At 36.3% G+C, this 23,427-nt stretch overlaps 1 protein-coding gene across 1 annotated transcript in view; it reads right to left on the bottom strand.

The window, feature by feature from the left end:
* Positions 1-14,798: 14,798 nt before the first annotated feature.
* LOC127446533 (phospholipid-transporting ATPase VA-like) overlaps positions 14,799-23,427 on the bottom strand; it is an 84,501-nt gene continuing 75,872 nt past the window's right edge. The window contains exons 20-21 of the mRNA XM_051707517.1: positions 22,135-22,322; positions 14,799-19,207 (exon numbers count right to left, since the gene is read on the bottom strand). Coding sequence (XP_051563477.1) covers positions 18,496-19,207; positions 22,135-22,322 — 900 coding nt within the window. The 3' untranslated portion in view covers positions 14,799-18,495. The remainder of the gene's footprint in view (positions 19,208-22,134; positions 22,323-23,427) is intronic.

Genomic DNA, 23,427 nt, shown 5'->3' on the forward strand with positions numbered 1-23,427 from the left:
CCTTGAAGTTTATAATTAATGTAAAGTCACAAATAATGCATGCATAATAAATATATTCAAATAAGCAAAAGACTGTTTAAAATTATTTTACATGGAGTATAACAAGTAACCACAGGATATGTCAACTTTCCAAAAGCCTTTTAAGTCTGCCTACCCAAAATATTTGTATTTTTTACGTTTTTAAAAAGTAATATCAGAATTTTTTTTAGACAAAAATAAATTAATAGTACTTCAGAATATACAGTAACTAGTATGGGGGCTGACATATTGAAGGAATAGTTATATGACTTTCTTCTGTGGAAAACAAACAAAGGTATTTTAATGGAAATATGATGTCTGTGTATCTATACAATGCAAGAGAATGGGGACCAAAGTTTAAAGCTCCAAAAAGGACATAAAGGCAGCATAAAGGTAATACAAAGGTAAGACTCCAGTGGTTTTATCATGAGTTCTGATGCAATCCAATTATTTTTGGGTGTGAACAGACAAAAAAGTAACTCCTTTTTCACCGTACATCTTGCCATTGCTGTCTTTACACACGATCATGATTTCAAGCTCGATTACACTTCCTAGCACTTGATGCATATGCAGAGACTGATACCTAGTGGCGTGGATGCAGCATCACGCAAAAGCAAATGTTTTCAGTTACTGATGCAATTGTAAATATGCCATGTCAAGATTTATATTTTGAAGTTATATTTTGGTCTGTTCTCACCGCATATCAATTGGATCACTTCAGAAGACATGGAATAAAACACTTGAGTCATATGGATTACCTTTATGCTGCCTTTATGTCCTATTTGGAGCTTGGAAATGTGGTCACCATTTGCTTTAAATTGTATGGACAAACAAACATCATGATATCTCCATTAAAATATCTTCATTTTTATTTCGTGGAAGAAAGAAGGTCATACGAGTTTGAGACAACATAAGGGTGAGCAAATGATGAGAGAATAATCACTTTTGGGTGAACTATCCCTTTAATGTGATCCTCTGAATATTACTTGCTTTATCTCAGTAACCCCCCTGTTATTGGACACTTTCACTCACAGAACAAATGAATCATGGTTGATGGCAAAAAAAATGGCATTTCTACAACTGCATCAGTAAAGGAAAACATTTGCTTTTGCGTAATGCTGCATCCACTCCACTAGGTGTGAGTATAAAGTCCAAGACAACTGCCATATCAGCTAGTGCATCATAAACAAAAAATTAGTGCACATTTTGTAAAACTAACACGGTCTCACGACAAGTCGCAACAATAATATAAGATGGCGAAATCATAAGAAATTGTACAAGTTGGCCTATAAAAAAATGCACGACTTTTACTCCCATACAGAAAAATAAACAAACCAAAGAACCTAAACCTAACCATAAAGTCTTACCCTTGACCTAAACCCTAACCATGATTTTAATAACAAAATAACTTTTGTGTACCACGGAAGAAAGAAAACATCAGGGTTTGGAATGAGATGAGGGAAGTGTATTACAGGTTATTGATTAGCCTATTAGTAATTTGTATTGCATAGTCTAAATAAATATGGAATGAGTAACCAAATTTGTTCTCAAACATTTCCTCTCTTAAATTAAAGTTTTGGTTAGGAAGCTAGCTCAAATTTGATGTGATTCGATTTGAAACTCTGTTTGTTGATTGGTTTATCTAAAAAGTGGTACCTTTTTGTACGAGCCAAGTTAAACGATATCTTACAATTTTGTCCTCCTGTATGAATTAGCTATTACGAGTTGTTATGAGACTATGTTGGCAAAACCCATGTCGCAGAGATCAAATATCCAAAATAATACTGCCTCATATTAATTGGATGTTTATGAATTGTGGTTATAAAAATCTTATTTAGTTTTAATTTTCAGAGTATGTTGACATCATAAATATGCACAGCATTATTTATAGTCTTTGTACTATGCGATGGCTGATTAATGCAGGCTAAAAGTAGGTGTTCATTTTTGTTTAAAAACACTTGGGTAGATGTTAGTCACCTTTCAAATTTTATGTATGGTGTGTCAAATCTGGTATATGGTTGTGTGACAATAAAAGTGATTTGATTTGAATAAAAGTGATTTGAAACGCTACATGCTTGAGCTCCTTTCAGGAATACTGTATATTTGTGAATCCAAACCCTGCACCATTTGCCATGATAATCTATATCCATCCAAGGTAAACATCGCAGTCTGAATTGTTTATCATCTCATGTAAGCACACTGAGCAGAACGTATGGGGTCTGGCTCTGAATTTTTTTTTTTTTTTTAATAATGTATGTTTTTATCTAGCTGATGTACACAGTTTCTAACATGGCCTTGAGAGTGTTACTATTCTGTTATTGTACTGAACTGGAAATGGAGTCGTACATTCACTGCAAAATCTGGTTTTGGCAGCTGTTATTTGTATTTGTGACTGAAAGGCTTTAGTCTCTAAATTAAAATTCATCATTTTTTGGATTTATTCATTATAGAAGTGGGGACTGCTGAACCTTGATGTGAGGGTCAGTTCATACATATGCTCAAAGACAGATATTTTAAGAAAAAATATGATAGAATAACTGTCTGGTCAGTCAGATATAGATCAATTATCGATGGTCGCAGAACGCAATCGAGTCCAATGTGTTTGAAAAGTGATGCTTTTGCATATTTCATCAAACTGCAGAATGCTGATGTGTCTGTTATTACTCACTTGAACACTGGGAGTCTCTATAATCTCACTTATACATTATAATGCTTACATTGTTTTAATTACAGTATCTATATATTATGAGGAGCTTTTGTGCTATGCTTTTAAATTTCAATTCTAAAAACTTGTCTTTTTTCACAAAGAGAGACAGATTACTTGGTAACACTATTATAAGGCTGTTAACATTAGTATATGCATTGTGAACAATACTTCATAATAAATACATTTTTAATACATTGTATACTGTACATGTATTTATTTACACAATGTTATATACAATACAATTAGTTAATGCATTATGAACTAACATGAACTAAGAGTGTACAATAGTGTATTTATAAATTAACTTTAAACAAGATTAATAAATGCTGTAAAAATGATTTTCATTGTAGATTCATGATACATAATGCATTATAATTAATATGTACAACCTTATAGTAAAGTGTTATCTATTACTTTTACAAAGAGAGAACAGAGTATTGCATATGTTCTGCATATGTACTGTTGGTGTAATTAAATTTAGTTGGACCGATTTATTCATTATGAATATATATATATATATATACACACTACCGGTCAAAAGTTTTGAAACATTTGACTAAAATGTTTCTCATGATCTTAAAAATCTTTTGATCTGAAGGCGTATGCTTAAATGTTTGAAATGAGTTTTGTAGACAAAAATATATTTGTGCCACCATATTAATTTATTTCATTATAAAACTAAAATAAAGAAATAAAAAAATAAATAAAAATAAAAAAACCTTTTTGAAATTGATGACTTGGACCAAATAATAAAGAAAAGCAGCCAATAAGTACCCAACATATAGATGGGAACTGCCTTCAATACTGTTTAAAAATCATCCCAGGGTGATACCTCAAGAAGTTGGTTGAGAAAATGTCAAGAATTCATGTCTGCAAATTCTAGGCAAAGGGTGACTACTTTGAAGATGCTAAAATATAACACAGTTTTGATTTATTTTGGATTTTGTTTAGTCACAACATAACTCCCATAGTTCCATTTATGTTATTCCATAGTTTTGATGACTTTACTATTATTCTAAAATGTGAAGAAAAAAAATTATAATAAAGAATAAGTGTTTCAAACCTTTTGACCAGTAGTTTATATATATATATATACATACACACACACTGTATGTGAGTGTGTGTGTGTGTGTGTGTGTGTGTGCGTGATTAATAATAATAAATCATGTTAAATTAATAATAAATGTAATTACACCTATATATTGATTCGTGATAGTTGTGTATTTAGATATTGTTTATTCTTGATACTCCTGGTACTTGTGTGTTGTACAAAAAAAAAAAAAAAAGAAACATCCAACTTTTTTGTTCAGGCAAATATGAACAAATATGAACAATGAAATTTTTTTTTTAACCAAATCACACTTATTTTTATATGAGGCATTAACAGATGGTGTTACAATTTGCTAGTGTAATTTGATTAGCCATCTGATGTAAAGAGTGTAAACAAATACAGGCTTAGTATATGAAACAACCCTGGGACATGCAAGTGGGCAAAAAAGCAGATGCTGTCCTGGAGTTATATCAGGAAAATATGATAGTAAATTTCACATGCTGTTAGTACATGATGTGGATACATAGTTCACGGAGTCTAATGTGGTACAGTAATTGACTGACCTGCACAAAGCCCATATCTGAACCCCATTGAACACCATAGGGTTGAACAGTGACTGTGAGCCAGGCTCACTGATGCTCTTGTGTCTGAATGAGAGAAAATCTCTGCAGCCATATTTCAACATCTAGATGAAAGCCTTTTCAGAAAAGGGGAAGCCGTTACATATACAATATAGCTAAATAATATTGTCATATGAACATTTATTGTAATGAGGAGGATGGGCTCCCCCAGCTGAACTAAACATATTATATAGAGTGTTTTTCCTTACTACAGTCTCATATGACTTGCTGACTGGAGGCTTAAAGATATTAATGCATGATTTTCTATAAAGTTGTTCACTAGGGGGTTTCAGACATGTCACACATTAAGGCATGATTTTCTGTAAAGCTTTGCACTTTAAAGTCTCTGATGCCCAGACTTATTAAGGGCAGAGGAAGAAACACACACAATAGGATTTCAGCAACTTCACTGCTTGGACCTCTGAAAACAGACTTCAAAATATATATTTATTTTCAGAGAAGGACCACACTGTGTATCACACTGTGCTGTCTGCATTGCAGCAGAACTGAATCTGAAACACTGACTATTCCACATACATGTAGTGGGTGGATTATGACCACTATTGAAACTCTTGTTCTAGGCTCCTGGTGAACAACAGAGAGACCGTGGCTATATCCCTCAGGATTGGATGTGTTATTGGAACTCATTCACTACTGAACCCTCTCAACCCTTGTCTCCTGTGTTCAGGCCCTTGAATATCACTCAACACCCAAACAAGCTCTCAAGTAGGAGCCACACTCATGTGTGCTGACTTGCTGATTACAGCACATTCAACGGAGAGAGAATCTGCCCTTTTATAGTAGCACAGAGCCAATTGCATGCACTGCTTTCCATGGATAAGCACTGTAAATGAAGTGGTGGAGGAGGTGGAAATAAAGGATCTCTTGGGAGTTCAGTGATTCAAGGCTACTGACCAAATCTGCACCGAGCTCTCAGGTCTATTAAACACAGCACTAGTCTTTAGTATAACATCGTACTCATGGATATACAACATATTCAGGATTGGGGGGTACTAAATGTAAAAATTTAGTAATCAACTACTGATGTAGGGGATGCGTCCCCTTCAAAGTCTATGGTTGTTACATTAAATTATTGCACAGATAATGTTGTACACCAGTGTTGGAGAGCAACTAACTTAAAGTAGGATGCTACTTACGTAACTACATTTTTCAGCTGCGTGACAGTAGCTTAGCTGTTCTCAAAACATTGTAGCTTTCGAGAAACAAGCTGCTTTTACCAGCAAGTTGCAGGCAAAACATCAGGCAAGACTTGTCTATATGGGCAGGTAGGGCAGAGCCCCACCTAACATCCACTTGAAAACATAGAACCATACAATAAACTGCCAGTAATGTAATGTGTTTGCCTGGGTCGTAAATGTGATGAAAATGCTGACACATATATTTACAGATAGACCTTGTATAATCCTAATGTAAGCCCTTGTTTTTATCCTATTTTTAAGTTGTAAAGTAGCTGAAAGCTCTGTTACACAGTGTTATACTGTAGATGTACGAGCGTGTGGGTCAGAGAATATGCTGCCCTCCAGAGCTCCACAGCGCCCCTCAGTTTTCCCCAATAGAAATCTGTGGTCAAATATGGTACTGCAACGAGCCCTCATTGAAACCCATTGTGGCAGAAATAAAGCTGCCCATAAACATAGTGCTGAACCAAAGGTAACTTTAGTAGTAGTGAGTGCCAGCAGTGTGACAGATTAATAAACGTGTGTGTAACAGTGTGTCGTTTCTATTGCAAATTCAAGACAAATTGACCATCCAAAAACTTGTCATGACAAGTCAGACATAAAAAGTAGTTTTGCAATCAAAAGATAAGGGTAGGTTATAGGACATTGTATGTTTTGTATGATGACAAATTGTATGTCAAAAAGCCTTGCCTCTTGAAACTTTCTGTGGTAAATTTACTGTGATTTAAAATATTATTTTCATTATAAAGCGTTTCGATTTTTAGTACTGTGGAAACGTGCAAATGGCATGTTTATAGTTCTGTTTCTCTCCCTCTCCTCCCAGGGGTTCTTCAAAAACACTTAACATTATAAAATAACATTTGATTTAGATTTTGATCCACAACAAGTCAAAATTGTAATATAAAGGGTTCTTTTTAGAATATTAGAATCAACATAATGTTCTAAGGGTGCTGCCTTGTGGTGGAATAATGTAAGGACACCACATATTGTGTCAGCATGTTTGTGTTTTAATAATGAGTTGAATGAGCTCATAATGTAAAAAAAAAAAAAAAAAAACCCCACCTATATATGTGGTCACGAGCCGCTACTGCAAAACACTGATATGTTACTTGCTTGATTTATAAAGGTAGATAGCTGACAGTTTGACAGGTAGTGTGCAGGGCCAGATTCCATATTACAGTAAAGGCTAGCACAAACTTCACCCTACTTTCATGTTTTATTTACAGAAATGCCCAACACCCATCACGCAACCTGATACACTGACCTTCCACACTGCATGGTTCTCATGAATATTCATATGACTGCCCAACATGCCCCACCTCCAGGTGTGGGGTACGGTAGGGGAGTGTTAATGAAGGTTGTTGAACAGGCTTTAAGACTATTAACAGCTGCTTTCTTCATTAAGAGAATTTTGGAAATGTGCCACAATTACAGTAAAAGCAAACAACGAGTGTGTGTATGTGTGTGAGGGACAGAAAGGCAATTAGGTGAGCATCAGTGTGTGTCATGATCCTTAATAAGACTTTGCCTTCCACATACCTGAGGCAGGCTGTCACTCAGTGGGTATCCTGTCTCATTTGTAATCTAATTGCAATCTCATGCAAAGCTTAAAAAGAGACTAACTGTCACGTTTCTTGGAAATTCTTTAAGTTAATAAGAAGACAGAACTCTCACACCCTTAAGTTACAACATAGTGTAGATTAAAGGGATAGTTCACCCAAAAATGAAAATTCTGTCATTATTTACTCACCTTAATTTCACTCCAAACCCATATGACTTTCTCTCTTCTGTGGAACAAAAGGTGCATTATTAAAAAGTCTTTAGAGTTTTTTTTCTATTTTCTTATTTATTTATTTTTTTTGGCCACGAAATGAAAGTTAATAGTGACTCTGTCAAGCTTTAAAAAAATCTATCAATCTATCAATCAATCAATATGTCTCATGCACTGTATTCCAAGTCTTCTGAGGACATATGATCATTTCTTTATTTTTTTATTTTTTGCTGTGGATACAACAAAATTTAAGTCGTTATTCACTATAAAATCAAATAAAAAAATAAACTCAAATATATGTAATCAAACCTCATTGATTCTTGAAACATGACATCAAGCTGTTAGGTCATAAGACGCAGTGTGAACCAATGAGGCTTGTTTGATGTGACGAGCATAAATGTGAGTTTACATACTTGACGAATGATGTATAATTAATGGGACAACCATTTTAGTCCTTTTAAAAATTCACATTTTCTTCTAAAAACAACACCGCTAATGAATGTCATACATAAAAAATGACAATATTAATGACACATAATTGAAATTCGAATGGAATGATTAGATACTTCTAGATACCTTGTATCAGGTTTAAGAATGAAGTTTTGACCATGAACTCAGGATGAGCCCTACGTAAGCTCCCAAGTGGGCAATTTATATGCAGCCTAAAGGGAAACTGTGAAGAAGACACACTGGAGCTGCTGTTTTATGAGGCTACATCAGAAATCGAAAATTCACACTTGTAAAAGAGATGAATAATGAACAAATTCCATTTAAACCTCTAATACTGCTGCTGCTGCTGCTGCAAAAAAGAAAACTTCAGTCACCTCCAGAACAGCAAAATCCCACACATTTAGCTGCTTCAGATCTTTTTTTTTTTTTTTTTATGGATTTTTCTCTGTATTTGTGAGAATGGAGTTTATGGAAGGACGAGACAAACATTTTAAACATAGAAAGAGTCTCCAGCAGGCAAAATGCTGAGATGATTTCCATAAATGTGGATAAATAAAAAAGAAATAAAAACAGTTGTTACAATGCTTAAAGCTGAAGTTTGTAATTTTTTTCAGTGTAAATATACTTTCTTGTATCCCAGCTTAATATTCAGAGACAACTACAGTATAAGAGAGCCATTTATGGGCTGATTTCCTTGAAAAGTGTAAACACTGTGATTCTATGATGCTTTCAAAACATTGCTCTGTTTGTTTGAGCATCCTGACCAGGAAACCTTTTTAAAATCATAATTTTTGCAATTTTGTTTGGTGACACTTATGGTGCAGAATTTCCACACTTTAGCTTCAAAGGGATGGTTCACCCAAAAAAATTAAAATGTCTTTCCTCATTCACTCACCCTCATGTTGTTCCAAACCCCTGACTTTTTTCACCATTCACTTTCATTGCATCTTTTTTACCCCCCCCCCCCCCCATACAATGAAAGTGAACATTCTGCCTAACATCTCATTTTATGTTTTGCAGAGAAAAAAGTAATATAAGTTCGGAACAACATGAGGGCGAGTATATGATGACAGAATTTTCATTTTCGAGTGAACGATCTATTTAAGGCTTGACTGTTTATGACAAACGTTGTGATCATCTCCTGTGTGGATACTTTGACTTGCTTAAACCAATTCTGTGTGTACTGAGATCTTAACATGTCTCTCAGGGACAAATAATAACCTATGGTGCAATGGTAAAAATAACTTCATCGTCACAAATAGACATCACAGAATGGGTCACTAGAGACAGAGAGACTGAGAGAGAGAGAGAGAGAGAGAGAGAGAGAAGAATAAAGGAGAGTGAGCTAATTTCTCAAGTGTGCTGTGCTAACCTCTGAAAAGAGACAATGTTGGCAAGTAAAGGGAGATCATCATCTCACTGTCAGGATGAAGGAGGTTGTTTTTAAAAAGTGCAAAGAAGGTGGTCAGTAATTTGCTGGTGGTCGAGGCTAGAGGGAAGCTCTGTATGACAGCATCAGCACAACCCACCCTCCATCTCCCCTGTGCTTTAAAGGAATTTCATTAATACCCTCTTTCCTACCTCCTGAAAAGGGACCACAGATGCTAAACGTACCACCCAACGGCCAGCAAGAGAAACCCTGAGCCAGATATCATCCATCTTTCGTGTTCACTTCTAAAGGCCTTGCCAACCCCTGCTTAGGATACAATTTAAGGGCAGTATTTTCCTCTGAAAAAAGGAAAATTCCTCTTGAGTCTTGAGAGGCAAAAGATGTTGCAGCAAAAATCAGAGAGAAGAGAATAAGATAAGATTTCCGAGTTGCTTTGGACAGCAGAGACAAATGTCTAGGCTCTTATAAGAAAATGTACTATAGTAAGCCCAGTTGTTTCAACTGTAAAATCATAATATTTTTATAAAAACAATAAGGCAAAGCAGAAAAAACGCAGAGATTCGAGTGGCTTTTCGCTTTTTTAAAATCGCGGCAACAGCACAAAACAAATGCTAAATAAACAGTGTAATATTTATTATGGAAATAAACTATTCTTCCTCCAAATAATATTTAGGCAATATCACATGAGCAAGAGTGCTGTTGTTCCATATATCAGCACGACTGAGATTTGGCCCTAGGCAGGTAAAGCCTCAGGTAATCAAACAATTAAATAATATTAAATAACGTACCTTTCAGACAAAAATTGAGTTAGTTTGTGCATTTCTTCTCCATCAGCGAAAATAATTCCAAATGAAGCCAAAGCATCAAGCACAACTCTGCTCCACGCACTACTCTCACAGTAATGGTGAGAGCAATTTAATTAGTATACGAATCATTTTTTTTTTATCTAATCAGTTGTCAATGATGAAATGACTCACTCACTACATAAAAGATGCTCATTTGTCGCCACCTACTAGAGTAAATACAGTGTGTACACAGCAAAAAAGGTCACTTAACATCTCATTCAATAAAATAAAAAAGTACGATAAATAAAAAATCCACACCACTATTTGGAAAGCCGTGAACATGGAGAAGGGGAGTGATACAAAGAGTAAAGAGTCCCAGTGCTGTTGGACTGCACTCTTGAAACATCGCTCGTCCAGTCAGCTTCAAGTACCGGAACTAACTGTTGTTTATAGTTTATTATCCTAACTCTAGACTGTTTGCAATTGCCAAGGAACATAGAAGTTTGTCGCTTTAATATAGAATTCGTGGTCACAGATGTGTTTTTATGTCATTATACAACAGATTTGAAATTCTCTCATCCATTCAGAATTTACAGTCTGAACTATATGTTTTATAATATGGGATCTGCCTTTCTTGTTTAACTTCTTTTTTAGATGACAGTAGGTGGATAATACCAAATGACCAATTTATAATGTTTTACCTTGGTCATTTTTGTGGCAAGAGGGGCTCTTATTATGTCATGCCTGGCAGTCTAACTATCCTTAAAAACATTCTGAGACAAATCTATTGAGATCTATTTTACACATTGCACTAGTTTAGCTTGTGATTGTCTGCCTCACCTGCACGTATGCAAAACAATTCTAGAAATATCGCTCTAAATTAATATCTTGAATGTTGTCCATGAAGCCTTGATAAGATGGGTTAAATTCAAATGTTACAACTCAGCTGTTGAGCAATGGCAGTTAAAGTGCATTAAAAAGTTGCAAAACCACATCATGCCTTTGGGAAACCGAGCTCTTCTTGGGTTGACAGATGCTTCCAGCCACTGTTAGTTTGGTATATCATTCCTTAGTGAAATGCCTCCAGCTGTGCCCTGAGGTTAGAGCATTCAATTGACTCTCATGTACAGAGCCATCCTAGAGGCCCTATTGTGCAGAATGTGCTGGAGTGCTGCGATCATATTGTTTGATTATATTATTATCTTTCACTTTGGGGGCTTTTTCAGCCAATGTTAATAAATGTGATTAATTTAATGAATTAATCGGCATCTCATGTAATTAATTCAATAAAAATTTGAATCAACTGACAGCCCTAATAAGAAACAATCACATTCTTGACATGCCAATGTGAATGAGATTTGAGAGCTATGGCAGAGGGGAAGATTTTCAGTGGAAAAACTACTTAAATTTCCATCTGTTCCTCGCACAAAGCTATCGTATAACTTCTGAACACTTGGAATATTACACACACACAAAAAAATTTTGCAGGTTGAGTTTACTTATTTCAAATGAACTGAAGCAAACAATTCTAGAACATTTTATCAACCTGATTTCATTGTGTTCAAATTAAATTTGAGTTTGGACTACATGAGTACTTTTTGCAGCATTGATGAAACTGGGCAGAGGATTTCCATTTCCCAGCATGCTTTGCATGGGACCGGATGGGGTGAACAAATGTTGAAATTAAGTTTTTATGCATTTTTGGGCAAGACGAGAAAAGGAGGAAATTAGTTAATGTATAATGTTCTGTTAAATTGGTATTTAAAAAGAGTGTCTGTTAGGCTGGTGTTTTGGGGGTTACCATTGTGGTGAAGATTGGCACTTGTGCTTAGATTAAGGATGGACATTCACTTTCAAGTGATGTTTGAGTGCTTCTTATCCCTATCCACAATATTTTTGAGTCCCATGATGCTTTGCAGGCGATGTGGGTGGAACTTCCGGCTAAGCGTAAACAATCGCTGTGTTATGTAGTAACGCAGCATTAAAAATGACAGAAACTTGAGAACAAATGATCACAGAATTATAGTGAGGCAATATTGTTCTTCCTTACCTATCTGTTAATGATTATGTGTTTGAGGATGATGGCCAAATATCACAAATAGAAGCATTTTAGTTATTTTGTTGAGTTTATCCATTGATGAAAGAACCTGAGCAGACCAACCTGAAAAGCTATGTGGCCTATTAGCGCCTTCATAGCTGTAAATCTGGACATGTTTTGAGAACTGTAGATAATTATTTTATCAGAAAAACAGCAGTATACAGTCTCATCACCTGAGTCCTGTAATACATGAGCATCCTGCCATCTGGACCTCCCCTGTATCTGCAGTAAGTACATAATCTCAGTACAACAAACTCTTCAGGTTTCTGACTAGACTCAATTTATGCTTTAAAATAATAAAAAGATAAATGATCAAATAATAAAATGCTTCTATTTGTGATATTTGGTCATCATCCTCAAACCCATAATCATTTACAGATAGGTAGGGAAGAACAATATTGCCTTGCTATAACTCTATGATCATTTGTTCTTTATGTACTTGTACTGAGATTATGTACTTATTTTAAAGCATAAATTGAGTCTAGTCAGAACCTGAAGAGTTTGTTGTACTGAGATTATGTACTTACTGCAGATACAGGGGAGGTCCAGACAGCAGGATGCTCGTGTATTACAGGACTCAGGTGATGAGACTGTATAATGCTGTTTTTCCGATAAAATACAATTATTTTGTGGGAGATAACTGTGAAGTAAGCTCAATCTAGATTTATAATTGTTAATTTACATACATAATATCCGTATCTTAATGCTATAACCTACATGAAATGTTTTAGTGTTGACTGAACAACTGATCCTGTTGATAGAGTGAATTTATTGTTCTTGTGTAGGAAATAACAATGTCTTAGCAGCCACACAATAAACTGTATGTTCAAAAAGAACTACACGCAAAACAAATAAACATATTTATTTGGACATACATTACAAACATTGTACACAAAAGTTCAATGTTCTCTGTAAAGCAACTATAAAACAGTATGTATTATTAAAAGCACTAGCTGTACAAATATATTTAATTGATACTGAATTAATGTCCACACTGTTTTCCAAATAACCTTCCCTTAAGGGAAGACAAGCACATTCTCCAAAGACACTCAAAAGAAAGTGAACTGCAGGCAGGGAAAATGCAGGGCAGAGGAAAATCAAAACACAGTTCATTTCAAACGTGATAAAACATCTCACTACTGTACATGTCTCATCTAATAATTATGGTCTTCACGTGGCCGGTTGCACCAGCTATACGCAAGTTACAACTTAGCCTAGTTGTGGCTTAAAAGGGCACTAAGTCACAATTTACGCACTACTAAATATTTGAGCATTACACCATTAAATTTAGGTAGGACGTAACCCTACGTATGAACGAAATATTTACGCAAGACTCCGACCAGGAGTAACGGTTGGAATAAAAAAGCACTCGTTTACATTTATGAGAGAGAGAAAAAAAACAACTTACTTTTAAGAGGCTCTTCAGCATGAAACTGATGTCAAGTTTCAACACATTCAAAATATATATAGGATATTAAAATGAATAAATGTCTGTTTTTCCAGCCTGTTATATTAGTATTGATTTATCACCCCTTATTTATTTTAGATACAGTTCATATATATTGTTATTTAAACAGGGCAAATATCCGATTTATCAAATCTACTTTTATTATGTAGCCGGACCGTAATGATGAATAATATAAGTAATCCCCACTGTTGACTTCTTGCCAATAAAGTGAAAAGAGCACACAAACAAATTATTCCAAAGCTTTTTCAAACAGATGATTCTAAACCAATCCTTCTGTAGGCAGCCGATGGAAGCAGCAGCATCTGGGACTGGAGTGCTGTGCTTTGCGAGTGGTTTCTGATCATAACATTGCTGTTTTAGACGAAACTTTAGTTTTGCTTGATTATTAGGACAACCATTAACTGCACACATTGTCCAGGGAATTTTGAAGACATCTTACAACATTTAAAAAGCAAGAATCCGGGGGGCCTGGGTAGCTCAGCGAGTACTGATGCCGACTACCACCCATGGAGTCGTGAGTTTGAATCCAGGGCATGCTGAGTGACTCCAGCCAGGTCTCCTAAGCAACCAAATTAGCCCGGTTGCTAGGGAGGGTAGAGCCACATGGGGTAACCTCCTCGTGGTCACTATAATGTGGTTCTCACTCTCGGTGGGGCACGTGGTGAGTTGTGCGTGGATGCCGCAGAGAATGGCGTGAAGCCTCCACATGCGCTACGTCTCTGCGGTGATGCGCTCAACAAGCCATGTGATACGATGCACGGATTGACGGTCTCTGACGTGGAGGCAACTGAGATTCGTCCTCTGCCACCCGGATTGAGGTGAGTCACTACGCCACCACGAGGATCTAGAGCGCATTGGGAATTGGGCATTCCAAATCGGAAAAAAAAAACAAACAAAAAAAAACAACAACAATCTAACCGCATGATACGCAAGCAAGCAGTGACCGACTACACACAAAACCCCAACCAATCGCACTTCCGCTAGCCAACCGGAAATTCCTGCCACCGTGAGAAATACAGTGGACTGAGAATACTGTGGATAAGCAGCTGCTATCAAATTGACAGTGCAACAGCTTCACTTGCTCACCTGGCATATACTAATGATTAATACAATAAATTAAGTTGGACCAACAGAAGAACTGAATTAAACATTATTAAATTTAGTTTGACGAACTAAAACTAATAGGCTATACTACAGTGATTTGACCTAATCCAACTAAATTATGTTGGCTGTATGACTTAATCTAAATGAAAGAAATTAAATTGCTTGTGAAAACTTTCTCAAAGTCAATTAAGTAAGGGTAATGACTTAATTTTTGAGTGTACATTTTCATGGTGACAGGAAAAAAATAAGCAAGAGAAAGCAGGAGATCAGTAAACATACTTTTACCATTTATTTCAGTATTATGACATGAAGAATTGTTCTTGTCAAGAAACAAACAGCATGAGTGAACACAATTTAACAAACCCAAGTGTCACAGAACCACTTGAAATAGGTGCATTTGATGAAGAGCTGAAAATGTAGTGAATCTACAGCAAGAACATACTAAACCTTGTGTGACCGTGACAAATACCAATTACAGTACAATGAGCCAGAAATAGTCACGGTAGTGACAGTGATAAAAGACATTTAAGTATATAAAATTCCACCCAATGTTTACATACATGTGCTATGACAAATTATGAAGGACGGCATTCCTGCTGGTAAACTGCCCTTCAGTTAAGGAAAGGCTTTGGAATGCAACTGCAAATGGCTTTTATTACAGCATGTTATGCTTAGCCAGGAACTTGACCCACCTGAACTCAGGCATCCAAGTACTGGCACATTCCAAATCTAAAAACAACAACGAACAGAGTACAAAAAAAAAAAGAAAAAAATGCATAATCTTAAATTCTTTAAAAACAGAGTGTTTTATTAAACCTCATTTATTAATAGAATTTTCAATACATCTTTACATATATAAATTCACTGCAAGTATTGCCGTCTACATGTGTGTTCTCCAGTGTTAAGGCACATGACATATATTCCACAATGTAAAAACTATTCTTCTGGTGTATTCTAAAGCAATAGGCACTTCAGTATATACAACCGTTGCTTATTATCTGACTATGAAGATAAAAGTAATTATTTCAGCATAATGCCCAGTATGCTATTAACATTAAAATTTAGACAAGAAATATTGCTCCCTCCTATCGCTCACATACTCCAAAGTGAAGAACGCTGAACCTGAGCTGTGCAGAAGATCAACAAGGCACTTGTAGGAACTGAGGGGACAAAGTACTTGTGAGCTTCATATTAGCTTCTTTAAGGTTTTACTGTAGTATCCGGACAGTCAGAGAGACAGTCAAGTCATTCTCTCAACATCACAAATCTTAATACTAAAAGAAACAGCTCACTCAAAAATGAAAATTCTGTCATTATAATGGTGAATAAATGATGAAAAATTTTCATTTTTTGGTGAACTAACCCTTTAGTACAGTATTTCCCTCCTGATAACCCCATACACCACTATGCCCAATTCCTTCTGACCCTCCCACAAAAACACATTTGAGGTTTTTGTATTTATTTATAAATGCCAAGCTGTGGAAGTAAAGGAGATTTCTGATTTTACACCTGGGTTTTTCTAGTGAGAGCAAGTTCCATTCACACCATATGTTGTGTAATGAGTACAATGGATCTCATAATCCTCCTGGTAGGCTGTTCATAAATCAGCAGTTTTGATAGTGACTGCCCAAATGAGATCCCAAATGAACAGACTGGCGAGGCCTTGAGGTTACGTGAGCAGAAGATGACAAATCATCTCATAAAATCTATTTTAGCATCTCTCAAGGGGACTCTATAATACGCCACACCCCTGACATTTGCAGCATTGTGGAATATTCTCTTGTTAAACAAAGACTAACCACCCATGTACTAGTCTGAACATTGTATTCCATTACAGCTATCAAAAAAATGGAGAGCACAGTCACACACTTGCCCATTAATTCCCTTTGAATTGACAGTGATTTAAAATGGAATGTTTTTGTAAAAGTATGCTGCCATTTCCTGAGGGCATAAACACGTACAATACATAGTGCTTCCTGTTAGGAAAAAATAAGGCTGATGTGGGTACAGTAACAACATAGGTGGTGAAAGACACTTAATAAAGGAGTAGCAGCCCTGAGCCAATTAATTCTGAATGATGAAACAATCAGCTCAAGCTAATGCTTACAGTATAAACACTCCAGCCGAGATCCAGCAGTGCTTTTTGCATCTTTGGTAAAGTATACAGCTTTAGTAAACATAGCTGAGAAATACAATCATAGTAAACAGGAGATGCATGCACATATATAAACTGCACTAAAATGGATTATCAGCACATATCCTTCTGTTCACACATACACCGAGTCAAATCCTGTACTTCCACAAACCAGGATCCCCCACTGTCAATAAGCACTAAGTAGCTTGATGCATGGACCACTATTTTCTAAAGCACTTGGCACTGTGCTGGACTTAATGGATAATCAGGGTCATCGTCAAAGGGGGGTTGGGGGCAACCAGTAACGTTGTACCAGGTGCGAATTTCTGAAAAGATGGCAGGGCAAGAGTCAAGTTATATTCATGAAGAAATTCACACCTTAATATTACAAATTAGTAATAATAATCATAAAAGCACTACCTGATTGGTTGGAGAAACTATTACTCATCCCTACCCCTACCCCTAAATCTAACCCTAACTAATCAGGTAGCACTTTCCTCAAATATAAAGGAGTCTTACCCTGCCATCTTATATTTCGGAAATCCGATCCTGGGCACATGTGACTAAGGGGGCCCACTAAGGTCCCATTTAAGAAGGCTATTCAACTCCAGTCCTGGAAAGTTTAGCTCCAACACTAATGAAATACAACTGAACAAGCTAATCGAGGTCTTTAGGATTACTTGAAAACCCTAGATAGGTGTGTTTGATTAGGGCTTGAACAAAAATAATTAGTACAATGGCCGTTCAGCAGCGGAGTTGTATAGCCCTGAGAGTATACTCTACTATTTGGAACCAGGTTCCAGTGAATGTAAGCAAATTCTAAAAAAGGCCAAAATTAAATCCTATCCTGCAGGAATGTGCAGAATTGCAAAGCAGCAGCAAAAAAGAATAAAATAAAATTTAAAAGACATACAAACAATAGCAGAGCTTGAAACTTCTGCAAGCACCATATCAGTATATATGCATGGAAAGGTACTTCTGGTGTTCAGCTGCGCTGGAGGATAATTCCATTTTTACATGCAGATTTGAAAGGGCTTGACTCAAGTCTGTAATGATGCAAGTGTACAAGTGACTAATATTTAAATATCTGGTAAATATCTCAGAGTTTTAACATTATCCTGTAATGGAGCGCAATATAGTCCTAACAGCAAAACAGCAAATCCCAACAAGTGAATAGTCTAGTGTGTATCTCTGCATTTGCCCAAACTTACTAGGCACCAACTCAGGCCTACCAGAAAAGACAACATCTTAAGGCATATTTAAGGAATCTCTGTTGCTACTGATATTTAAGGGGTAGGTAATCTATAAAAACATGGACTGTGAGTGTAATGCTATCAGCAGTGTGTGATGGTAGGAGGGGAATGTTCTTTAAAGTGTGCCAGAATATTCAGAGCCAAATAAACAGAAAAAGGAATGTCTCTGGACTGGTTCTGCCTCAAGAAACAAACCTCCTCCAATTCTGAGATGGTTTAGAAGAGAAAAAACAAAAAATATTACAAAACAGTCAATCATAACAAAACATTATAAGACTATCCAGTTTGCATAATCTGGCCTCTCTCAAAAAATAATCTTTATTCTAAACTTTATACATAAAAGTATATATATGTAGTACCAACCTATTTCTTTATAAAATACTTGTGAATATATAATACAATTTAAGCTAACGTGCAAATTGGAATCAGCATAACAGGTAGAAAGCGTCATAGAAATGTTGTTTTGAGTGAATGTTCTTGTGGGCAGCTAGATGACTGAGTGTGGTCCCTGTCTCCGCCCCCTTTCAGTAGGAGGGGCCTTTGGTTTGAACTGTCCTCGCATTCTAGCTTCTGTTGAAAAAGACTACTTGGTGGCGACATGAGCTGTATAGTGTCAGTTTGAGGAAGCAGCGGCGTGGAGGTGAGTAAACCGACCTGAGAGAGGTCTGCTGGGCCAAGCGTGGCCTCCAAGCCCCTGGTATCCAAAATAGTCCTGGTGCCAGGAGTTTCTTTGGTGTATGGCAGAGTGCCGGAAACTGTAATAGGACTCAAGAGGGGGCTTCCTGAGCCCTGTCTGCAGGACTGCCCTTTTTCCTGCTTTTTAAAGTTTAGTTTGATATGGTTCTCAGTGTTCTTTGAGCTTAAAGGTGTGTCCCTCATATCCATGCTCTTGGATGGGATGGGGCTGGCTATAGCATTCTCCTTGTGTTTGGTGCCACTCATGTGGGCTTGCTTCACTCTGGGCCTATAGTCTTTCTGGAAAGGTCTGCAGAGGGGGAAATGTGGGGCTCGAGGAGCAAACAGCGACCCGAGTGAGCCTAGCTTCATCTGGCTCTGGCTTAAAAAGAGCCTACGCATGTCCACTGGCAGTTTGTCCAGCTGTCGTCCCACGTGGACAGGGTTTGGGAACAGAGATCCCTGACAGGCTCTATAAAAGTATCTGAGAAATAAACACATAGAAATTAATCGAGGAGACAGCAAAAACGTGAGGCAGAAACAGCTCCCATATGTGTGCTGCAGTTACTTGGCCTAAATGTGAAAAACCGCTGGCATCAAACACTGACTCAAGCATCATGAATTTGACAACACAGCTCTGGATGCAAGTACTGCACCACCTACTAAAGGTGTTTGCACTGTTCCCATTGATCGATATAGATGCCAGGGACTTCATGTACAAACACAGATGACTCACATGCACTCCCACTCAAAAATAACACATAAAAATGGCAATTTAAAAAAGATATCACAAGATAATTGCATACTTTAAAACATGCGTGATAAGCAGGTTAATTAAATTGAAAATATGGTTAGTGTTGTCATAATAATTACAATTAGATTTACTGGCAATTAATTGGCATAGAAATAGTTGTGATTATTTTATTGCCTATTTTATTGCACTACTATATAGTAAACATTTTTTTTTTTTTTTACTATTAAAAATGTAAAATATTTTGGCTGTATACAGCTCATTACACTGTCAGTCTATTAGGTTAATATTTTCACAGTTGGAGCAAAGGGTGTGTTTGTCTAGTTTGGTGAAATGCTTGTGGAGGTACAGTAGGACCTTGCCTTTTTTTTTTTCTCCATGAGAAAAGTGCAACTGACATATTTTTGGCCTAATTGTATTACACAATGATTCAGATTTGGCAGCAAATGACCAAAAAACAAAACAAAAAAAAAAGCATTTACTTTTATTCATTTGGCAGACGCTTTTATCCAAAGCAAAATGAGGAAGGATACAAAATAAACAATTCATCTTAAGGAGACAATAGTATGGAATTTAAATAATTCTTTAAATTGAGATTAGAGTGCAATAATATTTTTGTGTCTGTGTGTGTGTGACTGATTGACCATAAATAAAATGGCCTGCTCATCCAACTGACAAAATCACATTCCTAGTATTGACTTAAAATTCTCTTATTTGAATGGTAACGTGATTGCGAAATTTTAAATGCAAAATATAGTAAATTAATTAGATTAAAATAACAGACTAGCTCAGATATTTCAAAATAAGATTAAATAATTGCTAAAGGACCTTAAAGTGTAATGAACCCACCCCCCCCCCCAGTTCAGCAACAGTCATTCACACCTCAGACTGAAAAAAAGGTTCTTAGAATGGGTGTGGAAAGATGTAAAAAGTTGGGAGGGAAGTGGGGGAGGACGGAAGGGAGTCAAGCACAACAACTCACTCCCTCCTGATAGAGATGGCTGAACATTAAAATGTTAGAAGTAACAAAAGCAAAAGAGTTTTGGGGCAATTTGCTGTATATCATTCATAGGACAAAAGTATGAACGTGAGAAAAGTGAAGATTATAGAACAGAATCAAAGATTCAAATATTTTCTTCAACCTTTTTTGAAAGAAGTGAAAGCAGGCATTGCCATCAGGATCAGGACCGCTTAGAGACTAGGGATGCCATAAAATATTGATTATTGATCGGCACAATATTTTAAAATTAATTGACATTTAAAATAGAATACTAATTTGCGTGCTTTCCAATTCACTCAGTTGGCCTGGCGTAATAGCATTGGGAGACCACAAGAGGGTAATATAACATTTACTGAAGCCGGTAACAGGTATATCACACATACACAGGACGACTAATGTGGGGCAGCAGATGGCAGTCCAAAGTTTCGAAGGTTTTTGTACTTCTTCAAAAATGAACAAAGTGACGAGTTGATGAGTTTGCAAGTTAGTATATAAAACTGTTGTAAATACTCAAACTGAATGATTAGAAATGTCGACATTTATAATGTGATTTCTCTGTATGTAGCCTTGAATAGGTCTTTCATTCAAGCTGTCAAACCACAAAACGACATGGTTGTAACTGAAAATACATTGTGTAGGCTCTACGAAAGATACATATACACAATTTATCATCCAGCGATGGCTAGAGTAAATACTCTATCCTTTGATAATGCTTTGGGTCAAATTTTATGGAAAACTATGCAAGTCGCGCTCTGTGGCACTTCAGAATTTTGACACCGAGCGTTGGTGGTTTGTGCATACCTTCGTAGAAAATAATTGCTATGTATATTGGAACGTGCCATGTTGTCTGCCAGATGTGTCCGGTGGGCGACCCCCTTTAATTTACACTGCTGCTCACAATTTAACAAAGCTGTGTTGAGAATTTTTTTGAAAAGACAAAGACTATTGTGCAATGAACAGCCCTATTTATATCTGAAAATAATAATAATAAAAAAATAAAAAAATCCATATATATATTGATAATCATAGGGAAAAATCTTCTGATTATCGATGTGTGAAAAAGCCTATTAGAGACCTAATATAAATTCATACAAGGATTGTTTCGGGTTTACTACAAGTTAAACTATATTGACAGTGTTTGTGGCATAATGTTGAATACCACAGGAAAACATTTTTCAGTAAGGAACACATAAAATAAAGTAAATGGGTCCAACACACAAAACATTAACTACACTCCGTTTCAAAAGTATGCGTTATGCTGTACATGATCAAATGTATGGAGAAGACATAAGTAATAAGCTGCTACATGTTTGTAGCGCTGTTATTTCTGCGGGTGATTTTGAATTCTCCGTTGTAATGCGAGCTCATTCATGAGGGTGCACAGTGATTGGATGGAAGCGTCCTTCTCATGAATAAAGTAAAGAAACACTCAGAATCAAATGACATATTAGTGTACTCTACTACAAACCACAACTCACACCTCATATTCGTTTTTAAACCGGAAGAATAAAATGGCTAAAAGAAAATACATAAAAAAAAAAAAAAGCAAGAAAAAATAAATAACTACTTTACCCTTAACAATAAACATAATGAATGCTATAATTGTTTTCAATTGTACATATCTGTTAACATTTTATGACCCTTTAATATGGTTAGATACCTGGGAAGAAGAGCTGCTACAGGTGTGACGACACACAGCAGGTAGAATATGGAATCTCCCAGCAGCCTCTGCATGGTCCAGTAAGTGTTAGAGGGAGAGAAGCAGGTTGGGCAGGAAGCACTGTAGCACAGAGCCACAGTGAAGAAGAGAGCTATACTGAAACCAATCGATACCCAGTTCATCCATGTCTGTGAAATAATGAAACAAAGAGAATTGGACAAAAGTTGGACCAAGAGTTGCTAAATTGCATGACCAAGACAGTTTCATACTGATATTTTAAAATAAATCAAAATGAGAACAAATTTTGTTTCATACAGTATTCACATTTCGTACTTTATTAATGAGCACAATCAAATGCAAGAATGCTGATAAAATGTGATTTAGAGATTTAAATTAGACGACGCAAGCTCTACGACATGGTACAGCAGAAAATGGAAAACTTAAAGCTGAAGTGTTTCATTTCAAAGCGCAAGGAATCAAAAACGTTCTTTGTTTGAGCACCTTGACCTGCCGAACAGCAACACTGGCACAACCAATGGCATGAGTTTTAGGTGTGACTATCTATTTATTCAACCAATAGAAAATGGGGGGAGTGTTTGGGAAACTTGTTTGTAAACAGTCCTTATTTTTGAAAATTCCGTTTGTAGTGCAGAAATGACACAATTTGACCATCTCGGTTGAATACGCTAGCAGACGAGTGGGTCTCCACACTGACCTCACCTCGAATGACCTGATAAGAGTTTCCCTCCCTCTCTCAAGTATGCATTTACATTTTCCCAGGCAGCATGTAGAACGATGAACCTGCCAGCCCAACTTTTGGAAACGTTTACTCTCTCCTTGAGCAATTTACCATGAAGAACAGTCTCTTCCAAACCAGAAGCCATCATCATGTCCGAAAAGACAGTGAGGCTGTGGAGGATATTTTTCACACACCCAAACTTGTCAGCTGAAAATTTACAGCACCGGTGTAATGGAAAAAGCTCTAATCCAATTCGCACTCATAAATCTAAAACAGCATCTCATGAGAAAGAGATAAGAAAGAGAGGAGGGGCAGGTATGAACTGGGTTATTCCTGTTATGCAGTACATTTACATGTTCACATCATATTTTCTTAATACACTAGATACAATTTTGAAAAATGGATATCATATTAGTTTAATGACAACATTACAATTAAGTGAACATAGGGGTAAATTTAAATAATTGGTTTGTCTCACTCTAAATCATTCTAAAACATTTTATATGGTTTAATAAAATTATATCTTTATATCAAAATTTCAAAAGACAGTTAAA

This window comes from Myxocyprinus asiaticus, chromosome 9, assembly GCF_019703515.2.
Source record: "Myxocyprinus asiaticus isolate MX2 ecotype Aquarium Trade chromosome 9, UBuf_Myxa_2, whole genome shotgun sequence".
In the NCBI taxonomy this organism is placed as follows: domain Eukaryota; kingdom Metazoa; phylum Chordata; class Actinopteri; order Cypriniformes; family Catostomidae; genus Myxocyprinus; species Myxocyprinus asiaticus.